The sequence below is a fragment of the Salmo salar genome, chromosome ssa09 (assembly GCF_905237065.1).
Source record: "Salmo salar chromosome ssa09, Ssal_v3.1, whole genome shotgun sequence".
Classification (NCBI taxonomy): domain Eukaryota; kingdom Metazoa; phylum Chordata; class Actinopteri; order Salmoniformes; family Salmonidae; genus Salmo; species Salmo salar.
The window spans coordinates 13417432-13428544 of NC_059450.1; the positions used below are offsets into that span (position 1 = coordinate 13417432).

The 11113-nt window shown below is 44.9% G+C and overlaps 1 protein-coding gene across 2 annotated transcripts; it reads left to right on the top strand.

Moving 5' to 3' along the window:
- Nucleotides 1-35: 35 nt before the first annotated feature.
- On the top strand, nt 36-8199 carry LOC106610747 (nuclear receptor-binding protein). Of its 2 annotated transcripts, none has more exons than XM_014210275.2 (18): nt 36-323; nt 1358-1684; nt 1767-1889; nt 2068-2172; nt 2341-2430; nt 2566-2606; nt 2887-2981; nt 3257-3340; nt 3455-3513; nt 3704-3802; nt 3878-4010; nt 4153-4243; nt 4343-4393; nt 4864-4999; nt 5109-5162; nt 5282-5345; nt 6570-6625; nt 6980-8199. In XM_014210275.2, exons 1-18 carry the CDS (start codon nt 228-230, stop codon nt 7073-7075), a joined length of 1800 nt encoding a protein of 599 aa, XP_014065750.2. In that variant the 5' UTR covers nt 36-227; the 3' UTR covers nt 7076-8199. The 2 variants fall into 2 exon arrangements, with proteins under 2 accessions (XP_014065750.2, XP_014065751.1); XM_014210276.2 differs by lacking the exon at nt 36-323 and adding an exon at nt 394-586.
- Nucleotides 8200-11113: the final 2914 nt, after the last annotated feature.

Below are 11113 nucleotides of genomic sequence, written 5' to 3' on the forward strand. Positions count from 1 at the left end.
CACTACGTCATCCCATATCTGGAGCCCTCCTCAGCCCGGAGGCCGTAGCCAGTCTTGCCATATTGAACCACTTGGGTCGCTTATTTGAATAGAATGAATATATTTTATTTTACTATTGTAATACTTATTTATGCATATACTTGAAAACAAAATGTCTAAATCATTCACATGTCAATTGAGGAATGAAGAATGTTGACATTCGTCAAATGGGCATGTGAAATATTGAGATGTCAAGTATTGATGTGTTTTATTTTATTTATTTTAACTATAAGGTCTACATTTCCAAATGTATCCGTAGAAAATTGAGACAAGTCATCATGCGGGTAAGAGAAATCAGTGTGCGTTTTGATATAAAGTTGCTACGTTTACAATTGTAACCCCATATACGGGAGGCAGCCCGGCTGCAAAATTAAGCAATCTCTTTTCACCTGGTTCTAACCGGGGCCAGATAATCGAATCCCCTCATTCTATTGAAGTACTTCTGAAATTTTGAATGGCGTCCTTGTCATTTCTAGCTAGCGACTACTAGTAGCTAATTTACGCACTGCGAGGGGATTTACAAGCGACAAATGTTACTTTCTTCCAAGTAAGTAGCTTAACTTTATCGTGTTTGTTAGCAATATAGCGCATAACTGGGTAACAAAAGGGGGGGTATTGCTGACTTGTTTATTAGTTAAGAGTTACGCTAGCTAACGTTACTGTAGCTAGATAACTTAATCAACTGTTTGATTAAGAACGTATCTTACTAGGCTAGCTGACGTTGATAACGTTAGCTAGCTAACTACAGTTTTCAGCTAGCCAACTGGTTCTTATCGAGGGTTCGTGCTAGACATATTTTCTAAATGTGTAACTTACAGTACGTTACCTGGAAAATGCTGTTAGCTAGCTGTGACCCCATGACTTTGTTTAACGTTGTCGAAGTGAAAGTTGGTCAATTAGCTAGCAAGTTATAGGTCGTTCTCTAACTTTAATGGCCTACGTTTGGGATAGAGAGGTGTACATTTGGTTAGATAAATAACGTTAGATAGGTAACTAACTTTAGAAGCTAACTAGCTAACGTTACAAGTGAAACATAACTAACAATGCCAGCTACTGTACAATGTCAGTCCACCGCATAACTGCATAGTAAGTAGGCCTAAGCTACTTTTCTACAGTTATGCTAGTCAATTTATGGCAGAGACTTTGTCTTTGCAACCATAGACATGAAGTGACGTAGCCAATCCCGACAAGGCTAAATTGATTAGTTCATAAGAAAAACTGTCTAATTTCATAGTACAGATAAAGTATTGATAACTATGAGTTGGCAGTGTGCTCCAAACTCAGAGAGAAATAATAAATGTGTCTCTTTTGCCAACAGTGCCTCATAGTCCTCAGGGTGTGTGAGTGGAAGGGTGTGCGGCTGCCACAGTTCCAGAAGTGGGAGGGAGAAAGGCCTTTGAACCCCAGAGAGGCACAATCTGCCACAAAGACCGGTATTATCGTGATGTCAGAGGAAGACGGTAAACCCGGCCAGGCTCTGGAGGCCAAGGCAGAGCCAGTGGCACCCAGTGGCCAGGGACCTGCGTCCGTGTCCACAACTGTGTCGGGGCCCCCTACCCCCACCGAGGATGAGGATGAGAGTGAAGACGAGTCTGAGATCCTGGAGGAGAGCCCTTGCGGCCGCTGGCAGAAACGCAGAGAGGAGGTGAGACGGAGACACATTGGACTGTCCATGAACTTATTGCAACAGTGTGAACCATGTTTCTGCCTCTGTTTTCTCCCCCCAGGTGAACCAGCGGAACGTCCCAGGGATAGACGCTGCCTACCTGGCCATGGACACAGAGGAGGGGGTGGAGGTGGTCTGGAATGAGGTCATGTTCTCTGAGAGGAAAAACTTCAAGCTGCAGGAGGTAAAGTATGTCTGGCTGCTACACCAACATCGCCCCCTTGTCGATCTGTCCTTGTCTAGTGGAGTTATCGTTGTACTAGAGCACATATCTTAATTTGTCTTGAATACTGACAAAACAGTTGATCCCATCTCTATGGAGACTGTTTAGTTAAATGTTGTCCCTATTCCTCTGTGAACAGGAGAAGGTGAAGTCTGTGTTTGACAACTTGATTCAGCTGGAGCATCTCAACATTGTCAAGTTTCACAAGTACTGGGCTGACATCAATGACATCAACCGTGCCAGGGTGAGTTCTGACTCGTCTATGAGAGGGAAGACTCTCCTTGTTTGGATCACGTGGTCTGGTTGCTAGAGTCAGGACTAAATGTGAGGCGTCAGTGAAATGATGGAACAATGTAACACATCATTTCAATGATTCTTCTTCCTAACTGATAAGTTGCGGTCTTCAACTCAGGTGATTTTCATCACAGAGTACATGTCCTCAGGAAGTCTGAAACAGTTTCTGAAGAAGACTAAGAAGAACCACAAGGCCATGAATGAAAAGGTGCAAATATCATAATACAATTTGCCCTGCCCACCAAGTCACCGATAACACAGTAGCACATCAAAGGATGTTTAGCTTTGCAGATAAGACATTCATTAGTCTACATGTAACAGAATGTATCATTTGTTTGTTTAGGCCTGGAAGAGATGGTGCACCCAGATCCTCTCAGCACTCAGGTCAGTTTCTCTCTCATACAGACCAACTCTGTGATAGCTGCAACACTAATAACAGGGCCCCATATTTAATCAAAACAGGTCATCAGGGTCATGTGCAGTAGGCACGAAACAGGAGAAAATGTTTTGTAATTGTGTGAAACATGGATGTACTACCTGAACTAATAATAAGAACAAGCATTTTGTTGAGGTGCCTTACGGAACACAAACCTGGTTTACTATGACAGACAAAAACAACTGTGGGGTTAACTAACTCCTATGGTCTCTGATGAGCCTCTGTTAGTTACCTCCACTCCTGTGAGCCGGCCATCATCCACGGGAACCTGACCTGTGACACAATCTTCATCCAGCACAACGGACTCATCAAGATAGGATCAGGTAGTGCTCCAGTCCTAAACACCTGGGTGGACAGCACCACACCAGCCCTGTATGGGTTTAGCTCCAGGTTATAAGATTATAAGGCTGCGTTTTACAGGCAGCCCAATTCTGATCTTTTTTTTCACTCATTGGTCTTTTGACCAATCAGATCAGCTCTGGAAAAAAATCTGATGTGGAAAGATCAGATGTGATTGGTCAAAAGATCAGAATTGGGCTGCCTGTCGAAACACAGCCAAATAGACTGACTGTCTAATCCAGTGTCTGTTGTCCCCCAGTGGCTCCAGACACCATCAACAACCATGTGAAGACCTGCAGAGAGGAACAGAAAAACCTGCACTTCTTCGCTCCTGAATATGGAGGTAAAGGCTCAGAATGACATGGATAGGTCAAATATAGGATCTTATCAGGAAATGTCTTTCACTAAAACCATTGCTTCATGTTTCTTCTCTCCATCTTCTCCCTGACCCCTGTAGCTGTTGCAGATGTCACCACTGCAGTGGATATCTATTCCTTTGGGATGTGTGCCCTGGAGGTGAGCTGGCACTCAAGTCGAAATGCATTTAAAATTGACGTCATCTCCGTGTGTCAGAACTTGTGACGTCATCTCCGTGTGTCAGAACTTGTGACGTCATCTCCGTATCGGGTTTATCTGATCTCTGCTGCACTGAGGCTTGTGTTGGTTGGGTGGATGGTGGTGATATCATTGTGTGTCTGTTGTATAGATGGCAGTATTGGAGATCCAGGGGAATGGAGAATCTTCCTACGTCTCTCAGGAGGCCATCAACAATGCCATACAGTCACTGGAAGACCCCCTGCAGAGGGTAAGAGTGTGTGTAATATTATTTGTGTGTACTATTATGGGGGGGTGTAATATTATTTGTGTGTGTTCCCTGCAGGAGTTTATTCAGAAGTGTCTGGAGGCTGACCCGTTTAAGAGGCCTACAGCCAGAGAGCTGCTGTTCCACCAGGCTCTGTTTGAGGTGCCCCTGTTGAAGCTGCTAGCTGCACACTGCATCGTCAGCCACCAACGTGAGTCTCTCTCGCACACACACTTCGCCACCAGATTGAGTCTTCACGCGCAAACAAACAGACGCGCTCACTCATTCTCTCACACAAACATACGCTGCATTGTCAGCCACCAGCTTGAGTATCTTCTCCATTCCTCTCTCAGATATGATCCCTGAGAATGCCTTAGAGGAGATCACGAAGAACATGGACCCCAACCTCATCATCGCTGAGATAAAGGAGGGCGTGCAGCTCAAGTAAGTTAAACTGTTGGTGCCTCTATCTTCAGCTGAGTACGCTTTAGAACTCAGGGTATTTTCTTCAGAGTCCTGTGCTGATCCTGTTTTTCTCATCAGGCTGTCTCAGTTTCCTGCCCTGGAGCTGGATAAGTTCCTGGAGGATGTGAGGTAAGGAACTCAACATCAGCTACTGAACAGGACCAGGAAGCTGTCCAGCCTATGACATATTTCCACCACTAGAGGGTGTAGCTGAACCAGATGGCTCATATACTTCTTTCTAGTTACTACTTTATTAGAGAAGCATCTTGTAATACACTATACAATATCTGGGGTGGCAGTATCTAGCGTTGACTATTATTGTGATTGCCAACATCTGAAATATAAGGTGTTTCTCCAGCCCTTCCCCTGTTCATACTTTTTGTTGAAGTAAAATGCTAAAATCTGTGTGGAAAAATGTATGAGAATACCTGAAAACTCTCAAGATTTGAGTTTTGAAGTTTTTTTGACCATCGGTTTTGACCATCGTGACGTAAGGTTTTGACCATCGTGGGTCTACACTTTAGCCTTAATAACATGTGTATAATTTACCTGTGCCATCATGAAATGAATGTAACCCCTCTTCCCTCTCTCCCTAACAGGAATGGTATCTACCCTCTGACAGCGTTCGGTCTGCCCTCTCGCCAGCAGCCCCAGCAGTCCCCTGTCAAATCCCCCATTGTCACCCCCTCTGTAAAATCCCCTACCCCAGAACCTTCGGAACTAGAGACACGGAAGGTGAGGGAGAGAATGGGAAGAGTGTGTATATCCCATCAATTACTTCACAATAGCAATATTTTATTTGTGGAACACCTTTCTGAACACCTACATTTCTGACCTTCTGCAGGTTGTTCAGATGCAGTGTAATATTGAGCCAGTAGAGGAGGGTGCAAAACATCATGTAAGTAGCTTTAATCTCATCGTTTTCAGTTCAGTGACTTAAAGATGGATGACGTCGACAAGCATGTTCTAGAGGCCAGTCTCTGAATGTGTAACCATCTCCTCCTCCTCCCTCCACAGCTGACACTACTGTTGAAGCTGGAGGACAAACTGAACAGACACTTAAGCTGTGACTTGTTACCCAGTAAGCACAACAGAAACAAAAAGACATGTCATTGAGCTGGGCAGGCAGTGGCTGGAGATCAAAGTGTATGTTCAGTTAAAGGGATACAGAATGCATACTGGGATCTATGCTATTTGCTGACCCAGTGTGTTTCTATAAGACAGCGCTTGGACCCTTAGGACTTCTATAAAAATAACACGACAATCCACAGCCACTATACTGCTCCCAAGGGGGCCAATAGGATCAAGTCTTACTGGACTGTCCTCTTCTAATGATGAATAGAACACAGGTGCACAGGCCAGACAGACCACAAGTCTCAATCAACCTATGCAGCCAGTCTCAAACTGTTATAGACAGGTGTTTGGGTAAGATAACATAGCCACACAGCATTCCTTTAAACAATGTCAGATTTGACAAGGGAAGGGATTTGAGTTGTAACCCTACCAGCTCTTGTCTGACCTAGCTTGTTGTGTATGTTGTCTGGGAATGGCAGGACTTTGGCCACGAAGCCTGACTGGGTGTGTTTTGTCTTTAACTCCAGACACTGGCCCTGCGCTAGTGTACGGTAACCCCAGCCTCATCCACGTCGTTGGGGCTGCTCCCATTGCACTCATCGCTGGCATGATCAGACTGTGTGTGTGTGTGCGCCTTGTATGTGAGATACCAGTGGATCTAGAGTGCAGATAAGGTGGAATTGGGTGGAGGGGGACAATACACGAAAGGCCATATTATGGGGTCCTTAGACAGTTCAAACACAGTATTATATTGTACCCCAAAGGGAATACAGGTCTAAGTTGGGCATCTACGTGGAACACTAATCTTCCCATAGCCAGGAGGGTGTGTTCGTATGACCCCGCCCCTCCCACACACGCATGACAGGCGTGTCTAGTGTTGCATGCCCGCGTGTTGAGAATGTCAGGCGTGTGTGGATGTTACTGGCAGCTGCTCCGTCTCTGGGGAGGGCTGGGGCACTGACACGCCCTGCAGGGCATACAAATGCAGGCGCTCAGAGATTTTCCTGCACGTACACAAACGCATACTCTCACCCATGCATAATCCTTAACTACCTGTCTTCCCACATCATACCTCCCATCAATACTTAAGCTGCTCCTATCATGGAGATGGGGAGGTTAAATCAGACAGAAGTCCATTGTAAGTCTGTTGTGTTTCTACCACATTTAAGATTGCATAGGAACAAACCTGTATGTATGTATGCTAACACTGACCCTACTGTTTCTGTTCCAGATGAGAATGTAAAGGAACTGGCTGTTGAACTGGTCCAACTGGGCTTTATCAGCGAGGTAAGTGTGTGTTTGAGAGAGACAAAGTTTGTGTAGGTGTTCTGTGGTAGAGCGGTGTAAGTGTTGTAGATGGCAGAGGAGAGGCAGTGAGTGGATTAGTGTCCATGATGAGCGTCCCACTCTAGCTCTGCTTGACCCCTATAAACACACAATCACAGGCAGTGTGTGCAAATGTCAGATTGCAGCTTCTGCTCTCTACTCTACTACAGATAGGGCTGTCTGTTTTTTTTAGATTCTCCCACTATGTACCTATAGCTTTGGAGAACGGCATACATAATATCTCCCAACCCCCCCAGCTCTTGACTCTTCTGTGTGAGCTCCCTCTATACGTAATGTGATTGATTGTCCTTACAGGTGGACCAAAGCAGGATGGCCACTGTACTAGAAGAGGCCTTCACCAAGTTCTTCAGCAGGAACGATTCCCTCAACCCTGTCACTGTGTCCTCATAACAGGATCACCACGGACCCCAACTCCAGTACCTCTATATACGCCTCTACAGGCACCTCCATAGGTGGTTTGAAATCAGATACAAATCTAATTTATGGCCGTGTGACTTGTCTGAACAGTCAAATCTGATTTTTATATTTTTTTCCCCTTCTTTTCTTCCCTTAAGTGGTTTTTACTGTTTATGTTATGTTGTTGCTTGATAGCTTCTCTGTTGAGTTTGACAAGAACATGTGGTAGCTAACTAGCTTTTGTTAATTGTTTACAAACGATTGAGTGTGCTAGAGAGCTAAACCGCTAGTTGATTGCTGTGGCTAGCCAAAAAAGCACTCATTTTGAAAGTTAAGTCATCTCATCCTTTTGAGGCTTTAAAAGTGTTTCTTAACTCTGATTTTGAACATTTAAAGCAACTGGGAAATGTCTATGCCAGGCATTGTCACCTTAGCTAACTACATAAGTGATAGGGAGCACCACCACCAATCAGCTTACACCACACCCCCGTCGTTAATGACAACTAGTGTACCCATGTCAGCAAATGACTGCTGTCTGAACACCCACGCATCTGATTTGGTCACTTAACTTTTTGTTTGGACAGTCAAAACCAGTTAAAAACCAAAACTGATTTTAGCATTAAAGATGCACTATGCAGCAATTGCCCCACCATTTCCTGGTTGCTAAAATTCAAATAGTTTGCCTAGTTTCAGTTTGTGACCAAACGAGCAAGTATAGTGTAGGGAATAATTGTCCCATCTAAACCGCTTGGAATGATCTTTTACATAACCAACAAGATTGTGTTTGAAGCTGGTATACAAAACTGAAAGTAAGATGCAAAAACGGAAACGGATCTACCCTACCGCTTCTTAGACTTGCTTTCAATCAAATGTATTTATAAAGCCCTTACATCAGCTGATGTCACAAAGTGCTCATCTGCCTTAAACCCCGAACAGCAAGCGATGCAAGTGTAGAAGCAGGGTGGCTAGGAAAAACTCCATAGAAAGGCCAGAACCTAGGAAGAAACCTAGAGGAACCAGGCTATGAGGGGTGGCCAGTCCTCTTCTGGCTGTGCCGGGTGGAGATTATAACAGAACATGGCCAAGTGTTCATAGATGACCAGCAGGGTTAAGTAGTAGTAATAATAATAATCATAATAATAGTGGTTGTCGAGGGTGCAACAGGTCAGCAACTCAGGAGTAAATGTCAGTTGGCTTTTCATAGCCGATTATTCAGAGTATCTCTACCGCTCCTGCTGTCTCTAGAGAGTTTAAAATGCAAGGTCTAGGACAAGGTAGGATGTCCGGTGAACAGGCAATGGTTCCATAGCCGCAGGTAGAACAGTTGAAACTGGAGCAGCAGCATGACCAGGTGGACTTGGGACAGCAAGGAGTCATCAGGCCAGGTAGTCCTGAGGCATGGTCCTGGGGCTCAGGTCCTCCGAGAGAATTAGAGGGAGCATACTTAAATTCACACCGAACTTAGGATAAGACAGGAGAAATACTCCAGATATAACAGACCCTAGCCCCCCGACAAACTATTGCAGCATAAATACTGGAGGCTGAGACAGGAGGGGCCGGAAGATGCTGGCCCCGTCCGACGATACCCCCAGACAGGGCCAAACAGGCAGGATATAACCCCACCCACTTTGCCAAAGCACAGCCCCCACAACCACCAACTTACTATCCTGAGACAAGGCCAAGTATAGCCCACAAAGATCTCTTCCTCGGCACAAACCCAAAGGGGGGGCGCCAACCCGGACAGGAAGATCACGTCAGTGACTCAACCCACTCAAGTGACGCACCCCTCCTAGGGACGGAATGGTAGAGCACCAATAAGCCAGTGACTCAGCCCCTGTAATAGGGTTAGAGGCAGAGAATCCCAGTGGAGAGAGGGGAACCGGCCAGGCAGAGACGGCAAGGGCGATTCGTTGCTCCAGTGCCTTTCCGTTCACCTTCACGCTCCTGGGCCAGAGTCCACTCAATCATAGGACCTACTGAAGAGATGAGTCTTCAATTAAGACTTAAAGGTCGAGACAGTCTGCGTCTTTCACATGGGTAGGCAGACCATTCCATAAAAATTGAGCTCTATAGGAGAAAGCCCTGCCTCCAGCTGTTTGCTTAGAAATTCTAGGGACAGTAAGGAGGCCTGCGTCTTGTGACCGTAGCGTACGTGTAGGTATGTACGGCAGGACCAAATCGGAAAGATGGGTAGGAGCAAGCCCATGTAATGCTTTGTAGGTTAGCAGTAAAACCTTAATCATCCCTTGCCTTAACAGGAAGCCAGTGTAGAGGCTAGCACTGGAGTAATATGATCACATTTTTTGGTCAAGATTCTATCAGTCGTGTTTAGCACTAACTGAAGTTTATTTAGTGCTTTATCCGGGTAGCCGGAAAGTAGAGCATTGTAGTCGTCTAATCTAGAAGTGGCAAAAGCATGGATCTATGAGAATGAATGTGAATTTGGCCGGGTCGCGCAAAAAGTAACATTGCAGCTCTAAGGTCTGCAGTGTTAATAAGGCTTAAATCTATGGGACCATATAGCCTTACGGGGCTGCCCGAGTCAGTCCCCCTCTGTTTACTTTTCTCTTTATAGTAGCAACTTGTTTTTGGAAGGAAGCCAACACAGTTATCATATGTCAGTATTACTTGTTTGTGTTTTAGAAATGCATTTAATGTCTTTGCCATTAGCCTTTTTTGTGGCTGTATACAAGCACACTTGCTCTCCGCCTTAAAGTTCTCTGCTTCTGTGTGGTCACTCGACGGCTATGCATGAATGTCTGCGGTGAACTTCGCTCTCTTTCTGAATGCTATAAGTGAGCCTTGTATACATTTGAGTGGGGTAGGGGAAGTTTAGAGTATTAATGTTACAAATGTGTCATCTTCACTTTTTAACAAACTGAAATGTTTACTGTGGTCTTAACTGATGGAGCCACACCCCCATGGAGTCTGAGCCAATAGTGTGGGAGGGATGGGGATTTACTGCCTGTCAATCAAAGCAGATTTACAGATGTCCAATGGCTGTAGTTGAGGTGACTGATCGGTGAACACTGTATTCGTGCCTCTGATTGGCTAACAACTTTATATAGTCTGTTAAAAATATTTTAAAAACTTCTTATACTGTACTTAATCTGGATAATTTAATGGTTTCCTTTGAATATATTCTGGCCATTGAGGTTTTTTTTGTGAACAGGTAATGATTTACTTTACTGTACAACCCAAAGAGGAGTTGATGTTGAAGTCCAAATATGAAATGTTGATATGAGTGGACAAACAGTTAATCTAGTGGCCTGGCTGTCTAACTCGTACTGCTTTAACTAAGCTGTTTATGTCTTGGCAACGCTAGTGCTGTTGAGTGTCAACGGTTAGGTAACCAGGTTCAGTAGAGCACAACGTTGTGGAATTTTGACATTGGAAAGTATTCAGACCGCTTAACTTTTTCCACATTTTGTTGCCTTATTCTATTAGACGTGGGGGGGGGGTTCTTGTCAATCTACACACAATACCCCATAATGACGAAGCAAAAAGGTTTAGACATTTTTGCAAATTTATACAAAAAAAAACATTTACATAAGTATTCAGATCCTTTACTCAGTACTTTGAAGCACATTTGGCAGTGATTACAGCCTCAAGTCTTCTTGGGTATGACACTACAAGCTTGGCACACCTTTATTTGTGGAGTTTCTCCCATTCTCTGCAGATCCTCTCGAGCTCTGTCAGGTTGGATTGGGAGTGTTGCTGCACAGCTATTTTCAAGTCTCTCCAGAGATGTTTGATCGGGTTCAAGGCCGGGCTCTGTCTGGGCCACTCAAGGACATTCAGAGACTTGTCCTGAAGCCATTCCTGCGTTGTCTTGGCTGTGTGCTTAGGGTGGTTGTTCTGTTGGAAGGTGAACCGTCGCCCCAGTCGGAGTTCCACAGCATGCTGCCGCCACCACCATGCTTCACCGTAGGGATGGTGCCAGGTTTCTTCCAGACGTGACACTTTGCATTCAGGCCAGAGTTCAATCTTGTTTTCATCAGACAAGAGAATCTTGTTTCTCATGGTCTGAGT